Here is an 18,983-nt window from a genome sequence, read left to right on the forward strand (position 1 = left end):
AGGACGATGACAGATTTTTTGCACGCGTTCTATTTAGCGACGAAGCGTCGTTCACCAACAGCGGTACCGTAAACCGGCATAATATGCAGTATTGGGCAACGGAAAATCCACGATGGCAGTGACAAGTGGAACATCAGCGACCTTGGCAGGTTAATGTATGGCTCGGCATTATGGGAGGAAGGATAATTGGCCGCAATTTTATCGATGGCAATCTAAATAGTGCAACGTATGCTGATTTCCTACGTAATGTCCTACCGATGTTACTAAAAGATGTTCCACTGGACGACAGAATGGCGATGTACTTCCAATATGATGGATGCCCGGCACATAGATCGCCTGCGGTTGAAGCGGTATTGAATAACGTATATCATGACAGGTGGATTGGTCGTCGAAGCACCATACCATGGCACGCACGTTCACCGGATCTTAGTCCCCGGATTTCTTTCTGTGGGGAAAGTTCCACCAACAACGCCTGACAACATGCGTCAGCCCGTTGTCAATGCATGTGCGAACATTACGGAAGGCGAACTACTCGCTATTGAGAGGAATGTCGTTACACGTACTGCCACATGCATTGAGATTGACTGACATCATTTTGAGCATTTATTGCATTGATGTGGTATTTACAGATAATCACGCTGTAACAGCATGGGTTCTCAGAAATGATAAGTTCACAAACGTACACGTATCACATAGGAACAATCGAAATAAAATGTTCAAATTTATCGACATTCTGTATTTTAATTTAAAAAACGTACATGTTACCAACTGTTCGTCTAAAATTGTGAGCCATGTGTTGGTGACAATTACAGCGCCATCTATCACAAAACGAAAAGAAGTGGTGGAACTAAAACAGGTTTCTTTACCTACTACACGAATATGTAATAAAAAGTGGGGTTTCCTATCTAAAAGAAACGCAGTTGATATCCGTTTGACCTATGGCAGCGACATCTAGCCTGCCAACCATAGCGCCATCTGGTTTCCCCCTTCAAGTTAGATAAGTATCGTTTTTTGTAGTTTCTTAGTTTGACGCTCATTTTGTGAGATATTTGGCCCGGCTACGATCAGTGGACCACCCTGTATATACTGCACAGGTCGTTTTTTCTCCCGGTTTGTCGGGTTTATTAATGACGTCCTACATGACCTATCAGATGCGATTGTTCGTGCTGCCAGTCTTGCTGTCCCACGTTTATCTGGACCATTCAGCAGCCAGTAAGTCGGTGGAGAACGGCTATTGACATTGCCATCCGTGATCGCCGTCGAGCTTTGCAACACATTAAGTGGCACCAATCCGATTCCAATCTTAATACCTTTAAACGCATTCTCGCCAAAGCCCATTACTTAATCAAATGGAGCAAACGGGTGTATTAGGAAAGCTTTGTTTCTTGCTTCTGTTCTACTGTCCCTATGTCACAGGTATGGGCTACACTTCGCGCTCTCCAAGGTTGCCATCAGCAGTCTACCCTCCCGGGACTTGCCCTCCCAGATGGCCTTCGCATGGACCCACTGATTTTCGTATTTTCGTGGTGTCTGTCTGTCTGTCTGTCTGTCTGTCTGTCTGTCTGTCTGTCTGTCTGTCTGTCTGTCTGTCTGTCTGTCTGTCTGTCTGTCTGTCTGTCTGTCTGTCTGTCTGTCTGTCTGTCTGTCTGTCTGTCTGTGAGCCTTTTACTGAATGAGAACTCTTCTCTGCACTTTGTTTTTCTCATGATAAGGCCCCTGGCCCAGACATCATTCATAACCAATGGCTTAAATATGAGTGCTTAACCATATTTGGCTCCAGGGTGACTTCCCTTCTCAATGGAGGGAGAGCATCGCGGTTCCCATCCCTAAGCGTGGTAAGAACGCCCTGTTTATCGAAAGCTATCGGCAAATTAGTCTGATTAAGTTATTTGAACAGATGGTAGCCCGTTGGCTAAATTGGACAATAAGCTCACTGGGATGCCTCATATCAGATAGGATGTTTCCGTAAACTCAATGTCCTTCGCTTCCTTGCCCTCAACTCTTCGGATGAGGATCGTTCCACTCTTCTCCGCCTTTATCAGGCTCTAGTGCTATCTTATTTGGACTATAATTGTCAAGTTTATGGTTTGGCTGCTCCTTCCACACTACACTTCCTGGATGTGGTCCACCATCATGGTATCCATTTGGTCATTGGTGCCTTCCCTACTACCCTGTTGATGGTCTCCTGGTTGAAGCTTTAATCCCTCCCGCCCCCCCCCCCCCTCCCTCCTTCTGTTCAGCGGTCGCAGCTTCTGGTTTCTTATGCAATCGCTGTCTGTTCTCCCACTCATCCTTCCTATTCTATCTTGTTCCCAGACCAAGGACGTCACCCACCTATTTCCCACCGTAGGGTGGGTTTTCTGGTTGGCTCTACCTTGCATCTCCTCGCCATGATTTCCAGCTTCCTTCTTTGTCCTGTCTCGCAAGTTCCCTCCTGAACAACCCCGCTTGGTTAGTTCCTTGGCCCCGGATTCGGACGGATCTCTGCTGAGGTCCGAAAGATGCCGTTCCCCGATCGTGTTCCGTTGCTTTTTCGGCCGAATTTTATGGGAGTTCCGGGATGCAGTTTTTTTACACCGATGGCTCTGTCTGCTGGTCGTGTGGGATATTCCTTCACGTCCTCTGTTGGCATGGAAAATCATCTGCCAACTGTATGGGGGGTGTTTACTGCAGAAGTGATAACTTCCCACGCCCTTACCTTTATTAAACAGACCTGACTCAACCATGTTTTGTTATGTACAGACTCAGTCGCCTTCAGGCTGTTGATCAGTGTTTTTCCCGCCATCCCTTGGTCTTGGCCAACCATGACTGTCTCGCTGATCTTCACCATGCTGCTTGTTCCACTGACTTCCTTCGGGTCCCTGGCTATGTGGGTATCCCAGGTAAAGAGCTTGGTGATCGTTTGGCTGGGAGAGCAGTCACTTACCCCCCTTCCCTGTAACCCCTCCGGTGGCGAGTTTACGGCTTCATATCAAATCCTACTTTTGTACAATCATGTGCCAACTCTTGGGACACTACCTCCCTGTCTGACAAACTTAGTGCGATTAAGGTGACACCTGTCCTGTGGTGTTTTTCTTTCCCCGTTTCCCAAAAGGACTCTACCAACCTGTGTCGTCTCCACACCAGCTATACAAGGTTGCTCCATGGTTTTCTTTTGCGTAATGAGCTACCCCCACTTTGCAGTTCTGGGGCCTTCCAGTCGGTAGCCCACATTTCGGTGGAATGTCCCCCTTCTTTTGGCTCTCTGTACCAAGTATGGACGTCCTCTCACTTTACCTTGAATACTGGCAGACGATTCCCAGATGGTTGAACTGGCTCAGTTTCCTCCGTGAAAGTGGTTTTTGTATCGAGTTGTAAGGTTTTTAATCTCCCTTTGTAGTAGGGGCAAGGTGGTGAGGGTTGGGATGTCTCCCACTGTAAGCTGTGTTAGGAGATTCCTGACTCTCCTCCCTGGCCAAGATCCTCTTCTCTCTCCCTCTTGCTTTGTTTTTATCGCTTTTTAGATTTGGTTAGTCTCCTTTTACAATACACAATTTTACATTCTAGTGGTTCAACGCCTTTGAATGTGAGGCGGTCTTGCCTGTACTGCATCACAGGTGGAATATTTCCTGCCTCTAGTATAGCCTTGGGGTTGCCCACTTGCTGACTTTTGTTTTCACCATTGACAAAACTACTGCAATTTTACGATTTTTAGATTTTTACCTTTTATCGTTATGACTTGTCAGAAATGCAAATCCACCCGAATGGACCACTTTGGAAACAAAGGACTGATATCCATGTTGTTTGGTCCCTTCAATCCCAATTAACCAAACAACCAACATATGCCAACTAGATCTGCAGATGAGGATGAGATTGAAGAAATGTATGATATGATAAAAGAAATTATTCAAGTTGTTCAGGGAGACGAAAACTGAATAGTCATGGGGGACTGGAATTAGACAGTACGAGAAGGAAGAGAAGGAATAGTAGTAGGTGATTATGGACTGGGGTAAGGAATGAAAGAGGAAGTCGCCTGATAGAATTTTGCACAGAACGTAACTTAAACATTAACACTTGGTTTAAGAATCGTGAAAGAAGGTTGTACACATGGAAGATAACTGGAGACACCAGAATTTTTTAGATTGATTATATAATAATAAGACAGATTTGGGAACCAGGTTTCAAATTGTAATACATTTCCAGGGGCAGATGTGGACTCTTACCGCAACTTGACTATGAACTGTAGGCTAAAACTGAAGAAACTGTAGAAACGTAGATATTTATGGTGATGGGACGTGGATAAACGGAAAGAACTAGAGGTTGCAAAGTGTTTCAGAGGTAGTATTAGGGAACGATTGACAAGAACAGAGGAAAACAATACGGCAGGAGAAGGTGAATGGATAGCTTTGAGAGGTGAAATAGTGAAGGCAGAAGAGGACCAAGCAAGTAAAACGATGGGGGCTAGTAGGAACTCTTGGGTAACACAAGATACATTGAATTTAAATGATGAAAGGAGAAAATACAAAAATTCAGTATATGAAGCAGGTAAAAGGCATACCAACGTCTCCAAAATGAGATCGATAGAAGTGCAGAACGGCTAAACTGAAATGGCTAGAGGACAAATGTAAGAATGTAGAAGCGTATGTCATTAGGGGGTAAGGTAGTTGTTGCCTACAGAAGCATTAGAGAGACTTTTGGAGAAATGAGAAAGACCTGAATAAATAGGAAGTTCTAAGCAAAGGAGGGAAAGCCGGGAGGTGGAAAAAGTGCATAGAGGGTCTATACAACGGTGATGTACCTGACGGTAATGTTATGGAAACGGAAGAGGTCATTGATTAAGATAAGATGGAGGATGTGATACTGCGCGAAGAATTAGACAGCACTAAAAGACCTAAGTAGAAACAATGCCCCTGGGGTAGACAACATTCCGTTTGAACTACTGATAGCCTTTGGAGTTATAGCGATGGCCAGGCTCCTCCATCTGGTGGACAAGATGTAAGAGACAAGCGAAATACCCTCAGACTTAAAGAACAATATAAAAATTCCATTCCCAAAGAAAGCAAGTGCTGACAGGTGTGAGAAATACCGAACCATTAGTTCAATAAGTCACTGTTCCAAAATACTAACACGGATTCTTTAAAGACGAATGGAGGCTTAGAGAAAGCTTTTGACAATGTTGACCGGAACACTATTTCAAATTCTGAAGGTGGCAGCAGTAAAATACCTTTAACTTCTTTAAATTCAAAACTCACAGCTCGAGGGGTGTGCTTCTGTATATTCAGTGGAGTTCTAAAGTTTGTGTTGTTGAAGAGTATCTTCTTTCGTTATGACAATTCGCAAAACTAGCGCTGTAAACATCTACAGCAGTAAACACGTACCACATTATCACGTGTTAAACAGCTCAGTAGTTCGTTTTGTTTGTCATTGGATTGTACTGCAACTTGACAAGGCGTAATTATAACACGTGGTAATAGTTTAACGGGTCAAAACTTCGTATTGTACAAAGTCTTGCTGTTAATTTCTTATTTTAACAGACACTTTAGTGATTTTTGCACTACCCTATACTATCATAGCTAATAACGAGAGGATGTTACGCTTTCTGTCTGGACCTCGGCGAAGCGTGTGGTATTGTTGATTTGCCAAATATTATTTAATTCTCTTTAAGAATTGATATTCGAGGCCATATTGTTTCCCTGCTTGTCTCTTTTTACGTCACAACTGTAACTGCTCGCATCACTGGTTTGGTCTCCACGTTGGTGCGGGCGTGGAGGGGCCCCATCTCTCTTTTTACTGCCGGTTAGTTGGAACAAGTGGCAAGCTGGTGCTGTCAAAATGCGCCGGTGAAGCTGTTGCCCCTATTCATCGATGTTCGCGTAATGCGCAGCATAAAACATATCCTTATCGTATTTTAGTGTACTGGAGTCAGCTTGGCTTCCCGTCCATGTGAAACGAAAGCCAACGATATTTCAGCAAACGCAGAATAATACATGGTGTAATGTAATCAGGTCTCTTTTTATGATTAACACAGTAGACCTGCGCAAACAAAGGTTGCGGAGCGGAAATGTAATGTACTCCAGCTAGCTGGCGGACGGTCGACAAAATTCACGCCAGAACACACTTACTGTAATCTTTTTGTTGATTTCCGCTTGTAAGTCTGGTTTGCATATCTTGAAATATTTTGGTTTCCTGTTCTGTTTTTAGGCCATCTACTGTAATTTCGAGTTCTTAAGTCTTCAATAATTTTTGTGATTCATTTCATGTTGATGGTAGTATTCTACATTTCTTCTATTAATATTCTCACTAATTACATTTTCTGGTGCTCTCATCAGAATGTTTCTCGATGGTGGCCATTACTAGTTCTGTTTCTTGTATTTTGTTCCAATAGAAGCTTTTTTCAAGTGCCTGCTTACTTGTTATCGTATGTTTACGCATGTCATAATTATTCTTCTTTCTATCTGTAGTATTTTATCAATTTTTGTTGTATTAGGCCTACTAGTTTCGAATATGCTTTCAGCTGCGTATGTTATTTCTGGTTGAGGAATTGCTTAATGTAGTTTCAATTTTGCAATTACAAATAGGCGTTCTGTACTGGACCGGTATGTTTTAGGTAATGTGATTCACTTTTTTCAGATTTTCGTTCTAGTTTGCCTTGTTGGTTTCATTTCGATTATGCGTTATTTCACCTAAACATTTAAATCGATTAACAATTTTGATTTCCTGTTATATTGTAATTTTGTTTGCAATTGATGGACCAGTTAGCATAATCTGTTTCTTTAAATGATATTCTAAGCCCAGTTTTCTGTTTCATGTAGTGATTTAACATGTCTGGTTTTTTAACATAGTTGACTAGGGGAGAGAGGCCATCAGCGATTCTCAAGCAGTTTACTTACCATTTCTCGCGGTTCTTTTTCTTATGCTGAGTAATCCTTGTATCATTCGCTCATTATATATTCCAGTGAACAGTTGAACAGTAGTGGTCATCTTGCCTTAAGCCTGTTCGAATGGGAATGGTTCACAAATTATTCTACTAAACGTTTTTCAATTTTGTGTTGGAGTAACGTCTTCTACTTTAATTACTGCCACCAAGTGATGGCTTTTGCAATCGTCATCCGTTCTTTCAGTTATAAATTAATATAAATAATACTGAAATGTGGTAGTGGTACATACTATATTCATCATAATATTCATAATATATTAAATGTTGGGAAAGAGATCCTTTAGGTTAGAATTCACTGTATTGATATAAACATTTATTTACAAGGAAAGCTGGCTGCACGTGGAAGAGGTTTGCTTCATAATGTTTCAAACTGAGGTACCTTGTTAAATCATATCTGCCCATTACTGTAGGGTTACTTTTAATTTTGTCGTCTGCATGATGTAGTTATCATTACTCCTGGTGTTGTCATGGCGTATCACTGCACTTATTTATTTACATTTTTTGCGTGTAGACCATCAAGCTGACGTCTTTCGTAAACGTCATACATAGGTTGAGCATATTACTATAGATAGAACTTACATATAGTAATGGTATATGCATTTGTCCCAGTATTCCAATTACATTACGTCTGACAAGTGGATTAGAATTCACTGAGTGAATATCAACATTTATTTAATAAGGTTTTTAACTTCCGTAGGAACAGCTATGGTTCACAAGTTTTCAAAGCTTGTGGCAGCTTGTTGAACCACATTTGCCCATTAATATGAGGACTATTGTCAGATATTTTTTATTTTGTCCTCTGCCTGAAATACTGAGCTTAAATCTAGTATCATAATTATGCGTATCACTGCACTTAAGTTTCTTTTTACAATCCAGAAAAAGATAAGTTTATACAAATACAAGGAATATACAGTGAGATATTTGTTGGACAAGGGTTTCATGACAGGACTCTCTGGACTTCAGTCCATCCATTAACCTAATGGCTCTTTCTATAACACTAACATTCTATTCAGGTGCGGGTCTGCCACACAATCCAATAATTCAATACCATAATTAAGAAATGGATAATGTTCCATAGTACACAATTTTTAGTGTTTGGATGGGCACTATTTTTGCCAACTGGTTCGTAAGATACAGGCTACTGCTGGTTTTCTCACACACAGAAGTAATGTGGTTAGCCCAGCGGAGATTTTCGTCGAGGTGAACAGATTTAATGTTACCTATTTCTGCTGATGGAATACGACAAATATTGTTTATTTCAACGTTATGAGAACCAGTTACTTTAAATGTCAGTAGCAGAGATTTTTTGAGGTTGGTGTTCAGGCCCTGATGTAGAAAATAGGCGGTTACTTCCATCACACGCTTAGTTGAAACTATGTAATGTATCGAAGACTTGAAACTTCCTGGAAGATTAAAACTGTGTGCCCGACAGAGACTCGAACCTTTGCCTTTCGCGGGCAAGTGCTCTGCCATCTGACCTACCGAAGCACGACTCACGGCCGGTACTCACAGCTTTACTTCCCCCCCCTGCGGGTCCTGGGTAAGAAGAGGCCCGAGGTATTCCTGCCTGTCGTAAGAGGCGACTAAAAGGAGTACCTCCCCCTCAAGGGGGTAGTTAGCGCCTGCGTCCAGATACGGACGGTTCCACGACCTCTATTTGCGGTCATTTTGCTTTTTCACTTCTCGTTTCTTCCTTCCTTTGGTTGGTTCCTTTCTTTGCTCTTCTGCACCTCACTGTCTTCCTTACTATTTCCTTTGCCTTCTTCTCCTTGCCTTCTTCTCCTTGCCTTCTTCTCCTTGCCTTCTTCTCCTTGCCTTCTTCTCCTTGCCTTCTTCTCCTTGCCTTCTTCTCCTTGCCTTCTTCTCCTTGCCTTCTTCTCCTTGCCTTCTTCTCCTTGCCTTCTTCTCCTTGCCTTCTTCTCCTTGCCTTCTTCTCCTTGCCTTCTTCTCCTTGCCTTCTTCTCCTTGCCTTCTTCTCCTTGCCTTCTTCTCCTTGCCTTCTTCTCCTTGCCTTCTTCTCCTTGCCTTCTTCTCCTTGCCTTCTTCTCCTTGCCTTCTTCTCCTTGCCTTCTTCTCCTTGCCTTCTTCTCCTTGCCTTCTTCTCCTTGCCTTCTTCTCCTTGCCTTCTTCTCCTTGCCTTCTTCTCCTTGCCTTCTTCTCCTTGCCTTCTTCTCCTTGCCTTCTTCTCCTTGCCTTCTTCTCCTTGCCTTCTTCTCCTTGCCTTCTTCTCCTTGCCTTCTTCTCCTTGCCTTCTTCTCCTTGCCTTCTTCTCCTTGCCTTCTTCTCCTTGCCTTCTTCTCCTTGCCTTCTTCTCCTTGCCTTCTTCTCCTTGCCTTCTTCTCCTTGCCTTCTTCTCCTTGCCTTCTTCTCCTTGCCTTCTTCTCCTTGCCTTCTTCTCCTTGCCTTCTTCTCCTTGCCTTCTTCTCCTTGCCTTCTTCTCCTTGCCTTCTTCTCCTTGCCTTCTTCTCCTTGCCTTCTTCTCCTTGCCTTCTTCTCCTTGCCTTCTTCTCCTTGCCTTCTTCTCCTTGCCTTCTTCTCCTTGCCTTCTTCTCCTTGCCTTCTTCTCCTTGCCTTCTTCTCCTTGCCTTCTTCTCCTTGCCTTCTTCTCCTTGCCTTCTTCTCCTTGCCTTCTTCTCCTTGCCTTCTTCTCCTTGCCTTCTTCTCCTTGCCTTCTTCTCCTTGCCTTCTTCTCCTTGCCTTCTTCTCCTTGCCTTCTTCTCCTTGCCTTCTTCTCCTTGCCTTCTTCTCCTTGCCTTCTTCTCCTTGCCTTCTTCTCCTTGCCTTCTTCTCCTTGCCTTCTTCTCCTTGCCTTCTTCTCCTTGCCTTCTTCTCCTTGCCTTCTTCTCCTTGCCTTCTTCTCCTTGCCTTCTTCTCCTTGCCTTCTTCTCCTTGCCTTCTTCTCCTTGCCTTCTTCTCCTTGCCTTCTTCTCCTTGCCTTCTTCTCCTTGCCTTCTTCTCCTTGCCTTCTTCTCCTTGCCTTCTTCTCCTTGCCTTCTTCTCCTTGCCTTCTTCTCCTTGCCTTCTTCTCCTTGCCTTCTTCTCCTTGCCTTCTTCTCCTTGCCTTCTTCTCCTTGCCTTCTTCTCCTTGCCTTCTTCTCCTTGCCTTCTTCTCCTTGCCTTCTTCTCCTTGCCTTCTTCTCCTTGCCTTCTTCTCCTTGCCTTCTTCTCCTTGCCTTCTCCTCCTTGCCTTCTCCTCCTCGCCCTCTCTGGTCTCCGCCTCGGCGTTTGAGACAGTCTGTCCTCTCTCTCTCCCTCTCCCCCCCCCTGCGGGTCCGTGGTAAGAATATATCCGAGGTATTCCTGCCTGTCGTAAGAGGCGACTAAAAGGAGTTTCAACCGTTTCGGCCTTCCATGTAATGGTCCCCCTTGGGGTTTGACCTCCATTTTTCAAAATTTTACAGAAGTACGAGCCTTTTGGGGAAGGACACCTTACATGGTGTACCACTAGTCCTAAGTGCACTAAGACCTTGGCACTCAGCATTGCACTGGCGTTGTAATTATACCCACTATTCCTCAAATTGGGCCTAAACGCCTGATGGGTTGTCCAAGTTACGCCCATAGTGCATCTCCATCTGCACCAGCGTTCATGATGGACTTTCCATGACACCAGAAATCCAGCACTGTAGCCAGCCCGTTGTGGTGGGGTCGTCATGTACCCTCTAGGTTGTAGCCCCCTGACAACACAGGGATCGTACTGCCGATACCTGAGCTGCACCCTCCCCACGTCGTCCAAGGAGTAGATGCCCGTCTCCTTGGGGCATCAGGACTCGCAGCAATGGTCATCCTGCCAGGTGGCCCTTGCTGCAGCTGGGTGGCGCCCATGGGGAGAGCCCCTGGTCGGAGAGGGTGGTATCGGGGCGGACGTTTCGCAGATGAAACGTCAACATGTATCAGGTCGCTCTGCGGCCGAGTCTTTCAAAGGAAAAGGTACCGCTTCTAGTTCTGGTTCTCCTGCCCTTTACCCCTTCGCCACTCCATGGGAGGAGGGACAGGCCCGCCGGCTTGGGGCGAAGTATTTCCCCCGCTATTTGGTCTGTTCTCGAAACGATAGGGGGACGTTCGCCACCTCCAAGCCCATGTTCTTTGTTCAGCACATTGAGGACGTCTTCGGGGAAATCGAGGCTCTCAGTAAAATGCGTTCGGGGTCCGTTCTTATAAAGACCACCTCCGCCACACAGTCGGCAGTGCTCCAGGCGTGCGACAGACTAGGGGACATCCCAATGTCCATTGTCCCGCATGTGGCACTGAATTGGACGCAGGGGGTTATTTTTCAACGGGACCTCCTGCTGCAATCTGATGAGCTCAAGGCCAACCTGGAGCGCCGATGCGTGCATTTCGTCCAGCGAGTCCAGCGCGGCCCCAAAGACCGTCCTATCGCCACCGGGGCCTTTATCCTCGCCTTCGAGGGGGACGTTCTCCCAGAGAAGGTAAAGGTGATGTGCTACCGGTGTGACGTGCGACCTTACGTCCCGCCTCCTATGCGCTGTTTTAGGTGTTTGCGCTTTGGGCACATGTCATCACGGTGTGAGGTTGAGCCCCTTTGTGGCGATTGTGGACGTCCTCTTCGTGAGGAACATACATGCACCCCACCACCTCGGTGCGTTAATTGTCCTGGCGTCCACTCGCCTAGATCCTCAGACTGCCCCGCATATCAGGAGAAGAAGAAGATACAAGAAATCAAAACTTTGGATCGGCTCTCTTATACTGAGGCCCAGAAGAAGTACGACCGCCTCCATCCCGTGCCATTGACCACCTCATTTGCCTCAGTTGTGTCCACTCCTTCCGCGGTATCCTCACCCCTATCCTGTCCCCCCTCCGCCTCCTCCGCCCATCAGGGGGCTCTGCCTCCCCTCCCAAATCCCTCCCTTCCAAATCCTCCTCCCCCGTGGCCCCCACCCCCTCTGCCCCAGGGGCCACCCTTCCTCCTCCTCCTCCTCCCCCCCACGCCACCTGAGAAGCGATCCTCTTCTCAGGCGTCCATCGGGGAAACGTTCTGGACCCCAGCTTCCGAGGTCCGGCGTTCCAAAACGGACCCCGCGCGTGAGGACCTTCTTCGGATCCAGCCCACCATCCCTGTGCCTCCTCGGCCTTCCTAGAAGGCCTCCAAGAAGTAGTCTCTGTCCCCCTCTCCACCTCGACGCGTTTCGTCTGACGCTCCATCCGTGAGTCGCTGCTCCCGGCCGTCCTCAGTTTCGCTGGGACGCTCTGCTGCCAGGCGCTCCGCCAGCCTTTCGTCGGCAAAAGATGCGGCCCGTCCTACACAACCAGGGACAGCGGCCGCAGCTGGCGATGAGTCGATGGAACCGGATCCGCCTCCCATCGGTTGTAGCGTAGTTCCCTCGCAACCTGGCCCTCTGTGGCCGTCGAGGTGACCAGCTCTTCCCTCGTCTCGTTCCCCCAACCTTTTGACTAGCGATGGCGTTGTTTCATTGGAACATAAGAGGTATTCGAACTAATCGGGAGGAATTACAACTGCTCCTCCACCTGCACTGTCCGCTCGTTCTTGGTCTCCAGGAAACGAAGTTGCGCACGACTGACTGTATTGCCTTTACCCACTATACCTCGGAGCGGTATGACCTCACCACTGTGGACGGTATCCCAGCTCATGGTGGGGTCATGTTGCTCGTTCGGGACGATGGTTATTACCATCCCATCCCATTGACCACCCCACTCCAAGCAATAGCTGTCAGCATTACTCTTTCTGCTTGTACCTTTTCAGTTTGTACCATCTACACTCCACCATCATCTGCTGTTAGTCGGGCTGACATGATGCACCTGATCGTTCAGCTTTCCCCGCCGTTTTTATTGTTTGGCGACTTCAATGCCCATCATCCCCTTTGGGGCTCTCCTGCGTCCTGTCCAAGAGGCTCACTCTTGGCGGATGTCTTCAACCATCTCAATCTTGTCTGCCTCAATACCGGCGCCCACTTTCCTCTCGGACTCTACTCATACCTACTCCCACTTGGACCTCTCGATCTGTTCTACCACTCTTGCCTGTCGGTTTGAGTGGTATGTCCTTTCTGACACACGTTCGAGCGACCACTTCCCCTGTGTCGTTCGTCTCCTGCACCACACCCCATCCCCAAGTCCTTCGAGCTGGAACATACTGCAAGCTGACTGGGGACTGTACTCCTCCCTGGCGACCTTTCCTGACCACGATTTTCCCAGTTGTGACAGTCAGGTCGAATACCTCACGGCTGTTATCACCAATGCTGCCAAACGTCCCATTCCTCGTACTACTTCTTCACGTCGCGTTTCCGTCCCCTGGCGGAACGAGGCTAGTAGGGACGCTATCCGTGCTCGACGACGTGCTTCACACACCTTTCGCCGCCATCCTACGTTGGCGAATTGTATAGAATACAAACGACTCCGAGCACAATGCCGTAGAGTCATCAAAGACAGCAAAAAAGCTTGTTGGGCCTCTTTTACCAGCTCCTTTAACAGTTTCACTCCCTCTTCTGTCGTTTGGGGTAGCGTGCGCCGGCTGTCGGGCATTAAGGCCCACTCCTCGGTACCTGGCCTGACCTCAGGTAATGAGGTCCTTGTTGATCCTGTGGCTGTCTCCAACGCCTTTGGCCGCTTTTTCGCGGAGGTTTCAAGCTCCGCCCATTACCATCCTGCCTTCCTTCCCAGAAAAGAGGCAGAAGAGGCTCGGTGACCTTCCTTCCACTCGCTGAATCTGGAAACTTATAATGCCCCCTTTACTATGCGGGAACTCGAACGTGCGCTTGCACTGTCTAGGTCCTCTGCTCTGGGGCCAGATGCCATTCACGTTCTGATGCTGGCACACCTTTCTCCGGCGGGCAAAAGCTTCCTTCTTCATACCTACAATCGCGTCTGGATCGAAGATCAAGTCCCCATGCGTTGGCGTGACGCCGTTGTTATTCCTATACCCAAACCCGGGAAGGATAGACACCTTCCTTCTAGTTACCGCCCCATTTCTCTTACAAGCTGTGTCTGTAAGGTGATGGAGCACATGGTTAATGCTCGGTTAGTCTGGATTCTTGAATCTCGATGACTACTTCCTAATGTCCAATGCGGCTTTCGTCGCCGCCGCTCCGCTGTTGACCACCTTGTGACCTTGTCTACATTCATCATGAACAACTTTATGTGAAGGCGCCAAACGGTAGCCGTGTTCTTCGACTTGGAGAAGGCTTATGATACCTGTTGGAGAGGAGGTATCCTCCGCACTATGCACAGGTGGGGCCTACGCGGTCGCCTGCCCCATTTTATTGATTCCTTTTTAACGGATCGAGAGTTTAGGGTACGTGTGGGTTCCGTATTGTCCGACGTCTTCCTCCAGGAAAACGGAGTGCCTTAGGGCTCCGTCTTGAGCGTAGCCCTTTTTGCCATAGCGATCAATCCAATTATGGATTGCATTCCACCAACTGTCTCAGGCTCTCTCTTTGTCGATGACTTCACGATCTACTGCAGTGCCCAGAGAACATGCTACCTGGAGCGCTGTTTTCAGCATTGTCTAGACAGCCTCTACTCATGGAGCGTGGCGAATGGCTTCCGGTTCTCTGAAGAGAAGACAGTTTGTATCAACTTTTGGCGATATAAAGCGTTCCTTCCGCCATCCTTACATCTCGGTCCCGTTGTTCTCCCATTCGTGGACACAACTAAGTTTCTAGGGCTCACGTTGGACAGGAAACTGTGTTGGTCTCCACATGTTTCTTATTTGGCGGCCCGTTGTACACATTCCCTTAATGTCCTCAGAGTTCTTAGCGGTTTATCTTGGGGAGCGGATCGCACTGTCCTGCTTCGCTTGTATCGGTCCATAGTCCGATCGAAGCTGGATTATGGGAGCTTCATCTACTCGTCCGCTTGGCCGTCCCTCTTACGCCGGCTCAACTCCATCCACCATCGGGGGATACGTCTTGCGACCGGAGCCTTCTACACTAGTCCTGTGGAGAGTCTTTATGCTGAAGCTGCCGAGTTACTATTGACCTACCGGCGCGACGTACTGCTGTGTCGGTATGCCTGCCTGCTGTTGTCTATGCCCGACCACCCCTCTTAAGAGTCCTTCTTCGCTGATTCTCTCGACCGTCAGTACAGGTTGTATGTGTCTGCCCTGCTGCCCCCCGGAGTCCGCTTCCGTCGCCTGCTTCGACAATTGGATTTTGCCCTCGCTACCACCTTCGGAGAGGGTGAGAGCCCGACACCACCTTGGTTCCAGGCTCTGGTTCCTATTTATCTCGACCTCAGCTCACTCCCGAAGGAGGGTACTCCGGCTGCAGTGTATTGCTCACGGTTTGTCGAACTTCGTGCTCGACTTGCCGGTCACACCTTTATTTACACCGATGGCTCCAAAACTGATGATGGTGTCGGCTGTGCCTTTGTCGTCGGGGCCGCCACCTTTAAATACCGGCTCCTCGACCAATGTTCCAGCTTTACGGCCGAGCTTTTTGCTCTCCATCGGGCTGTTCAGTATGCCCGCCGCCACCGCCATTCAACGTATGTACTCTGCTCTGACTCCCTCAGTGCTCTTCATAGCCTTGGAGCTCCCTATCCGGTCCATCCCTTGATTCAACGGATACAGCAGTCCTTCCATTCTTTCGCTAATAATGGGGGTTCTGTCAGCTTTCTGTGGGTTCCCGGACATGTAGGAGTGCCTGGGAATAAGGCTGCGGAAACTGCAGCCAAGGCTGCAGTCCTCCTGCCTCGGCCAGCCTCCCATTGTGTCCCGTCATCTGACGTTCGTGGGGATGTATGTAAGAGGATTGTGTCGTTGCGGTGGTATGCTTGGTCATCCCTCCAAGGAAACAAGCTCCGGGCAGTACAACCGCGCCCAACTGCTTGGACAACATCCTCCCGACCATCTCGGCGCGAGGAGGTCCTTCTGACCAGGTTGCGGATTGGGCACTGCCGGTTTAGCCACCGCTACCTGCTCTCCGGTGATCCAGCCCCGCAGTGCCCTTGTGGTCAGGCATTAACTGTGCGCCATGTTTTATTGTCGTGTCCCCGCTTTAGACAATCTCGTGTTATCCTGTCCCTGCCATCTACTTTACCGGATGTTTTAGCTGGTGACGCTCGAGCAGCTGCTCATATTCTGCGATTTATAACTTTAACTGTCTTGTCCAAAGACATTTAACCTTTTTACTTATTTTATCTGCATCTTTGTCAGGTAATTCATGTGTCCCCCCATCCCCTTGAGTTTTAGCAGATTCCATTTGCTCTAACACCAGTGACTGGGCGCTAATGACCTCAGCAGTTGAGCGCCCTTAAACCCTACAAAAAAAAAAAAAAATTCTCCCTCTCTTCTTTTTCCTTCGTCCCTGTGCATGCCTGAAGGCAGACCCATGCGTTCGCATGCGTAGCCGGTAACGGGGTAACCCGTAATTCCCCACCCTGGGTAGACCCCCCAGGGGATCCACAACTCTTTTGTGGATACGTGCGTAGCGAGCACGGGGCCCCGAGCTAATGTGGCCTTCCTTCCTTTCCGGGCTGCATACCTTCCCTTTCCGCATCCTTCCCCATCCCCTGTCTTCACCCCCCCCCCTCACCTCTGGCTCTTTCCTTCACTTTCTCCCCCTCTGGGAGTATGGTTTGCGCCTACGTCCGGAGACGGACGCTTGTAAATGTACCGCATTCTTCTTCTTCCTTGCTTGTATGTCTTCTTCCTTCCTTTGTCCTTCTCCTTTCCTTACCTCTTCTCTTTACCCTTTTCTCCGCTGCGGCGTTTGAGACCCCCTCTTCTTTCCTTTCCCTTTCTCTTTCTTCCTCCCTGTGCGTGTCTGAAGGCCGACCCACGCACTTCCATGCGTAGCCGGTGACGGGGTAACGCGTAATTCCCCGCCCCGGGTAGACAGGTAGGACACGTACGTACCCTCTGGTAAAGGCCAGGCCCAGGGAGGGGTGATTACCCGAGCTGATAGCTTCCGAAAGTGCCGATTGGTCCCTCCGTCCGTTTGTCGGGAGGTGTAACCTGAGGTGTGAACAATCACCTAAGGCGGGTGTGTCCTCGGTGAGGGCCCCCACAAGGGAGGAGCGCGCCATCAGAGACGCCGGTAATCATGGGGGATTCTTCCGCAATGGTTTCCTCACCTTCCACTATGTCTGCTCACAAACGTAAGTTCGCTGAGTCTCAGCCACAGACGGTTCTTCCATCGTTGCCACAGTTCCTTGTTGTTTCTCGGTCTGACGAAGGTCACGACTTTTCCACGGTCAACCCTTTCATTATTCAGAAAGGTGTCGACGCAATTGCGGGTCCTGTAAAGTCTTGTTCCAGATTACGAAATGGTACCCTGTTGTTAGAAACACACAGTGCCCTCCAGGCTCAAAAATTGCTGCGTACTTCTCTGCTCCACACCTTCCCTGTCCGGGTGGAACCGCACCGTACCTTAAATTCCTCGCGTGGAGTCGTTTATACACGCTCCCTCGATGGATTGTCTGACGAAGAAATTCAGCACTACCTGTCTGACCAGGCCGTCACCGCTGTTCGTCGGGTTATGCAAAGGGTTGACTCGAACATCATTCCAACCCGCACTGTCTTCTTGACATTTGACAAAGTTCAACTCCCATCAAAAATCAAAGCACGCTATGAGATAATTTCCGTTCGCCCTTATGTCCCAAACCCTACGCGTTGCTATCGATGTCAGCGGTTCAATCACACCAGCCAGTCCTGTTCCAATCCGGCCAAATGTGTTACGTGTGGCAAGGATGCCCATGAGGGTGCTTGTCCACCTCCATCCCCACACTGCATCAACTGTATGGGTGACCACGCTGCTTCCTCTCGAGATTGCCCCGTTTTTAAGGATGAAAAGCTCATCCAGGAAATAAGAGTGAAGGAAAAGGTGTCGACCTTTGCTGCTCGAAAGTTACTCGCCAGTCGACAGCCCACCGTGCCTCAGAAAGGAAAATACAGCACTGTCCTTGCTTCTCCTCGGCCAACAAAGGAGGCGGCCACGCAGACTTGCGACCTCACATTTAGTACCACGGTCGTCAGATCGGCCAGCGCAAAGATCGCCCGTTCAACCTCACCACTTTCGCCTGCCCACTCTATGGCTCACCCTTCGTCGGGTTCTGCTAATTCTCGAGCCCAAAAGTCAGACGCCAAGTCTTCGAAAAAAGAGCATTCTCGTGAAGAGTTTTTACGTACTGCAACTTCACAACCATCGGTTCCTCCTTCATCTAAACATCATACCTCCAAGAAGGCTACGAAGAAACACAGTTCCTCTCCTTCTCCGCCAAGGCGGGTCCCAACTACAGCACCACCTGGCGGAAATCGCACTCGGCCATCTTCCGTGTCGCCGAGGCGCACTGCTGGTGGCCGGTGAACTGGCTGATTGTTGGTGGCAGGAGCGGCTCCTGACCAACCTATGGATCAGGATCTTCTGCCTTCGACTGAATGCCATTCCATGCTGTCGGTCGCAAGCTCTGAGCAGTCGTTGAGTTGACAGCACCCTTGGTCACGTTTCTCCATTTTCTGTTCACCCTATGTCCATTATCCACTGGAATATCCGCGGCATTCGCGCCAATCGGGATGAATTGTCGATCCTCTTACGATCCTACTCGCCGGTCATCTTCTGTCTTCAGGAAACAAAGCTGCGTCCCCATGACCGCTTTGTTCTCCCTCATTTTCAGTCCGTCCGATATGACCTCCCCTCTGTTGAAGGCACTCCAGCCCATGGAGGACTCATGATTCTGCTCCATGATACTCTCCATTATCACCCAATCCCCTTAAACACTTCCTTCCAAGCTGTCGCCGTCCGTCTTTCCCTTTCTGGATACACGGTCTCTCTTTGTACGGTATACATTCCATCGTCCACACCACTGGCACGAGCTGATCTCCTTCATCTTCTTGATCAGCTTCCACCCCCCTATTTGCTGGTTGGGGACTTCAATGCCCACCACCCGCTTTGCAGATATCCACATCCTTGTCCACGTGGCTCACTATTGCTAGACGTCTTCCACCAAGCGGATCTAGTCTGCCTCAACACTGGGGTCCCCACGTTTTTGTCTGCCTCCACGGCAAATTTATCTCATTTGGACCTTGCGGTCGGTACTGTTCCGCTAGCCCGGCGCTTCGAATGGTTCGTCCTTGATGATACACACTCGAGTGACC

General features: G+C 48.4%; 1 protein-coding gene across 1 annotated transcript in view; it reads right to left on the bottom strand.

Annotated features, from left to right (window-relative positions):
• Positions 1-8,662: 8,662 nt before the first annotated feature.
• Positions 8,663-18,983, bottom strand: part of LOC124742883 (trichohyalin-like) — a 108,133-nt gene continuing 97,812 nt past the window's right edge. The window contains exon 3 of the mRNA XM_047248824.1: positions 8,663-10,180. Within this exon, the coding sequence (XP_047104780.1) occupies positions 8,663-10,180 (1,518 nt within the window). The remainder of the gene's footprint in view (positions 10,181-18,983) is intronic.

Source organism: Schistocerca piceifrons, unplaced genomic scaffold, assembly GCF_021461385.2.
Source record: "Schistocerca piceifrons isolate TAMUIC-IGC-003096 unplaced genomic scaffold, iqSchPice1.1 HiC_scaffold_2341, whole genome shotgun sequence".
Lineage (NCBI taxonomy): Eukaryota > Metazoa > Arthropoda > Insecta > Orthoptera > Acrididae > Schistocerca > Schistocerca piceifrons.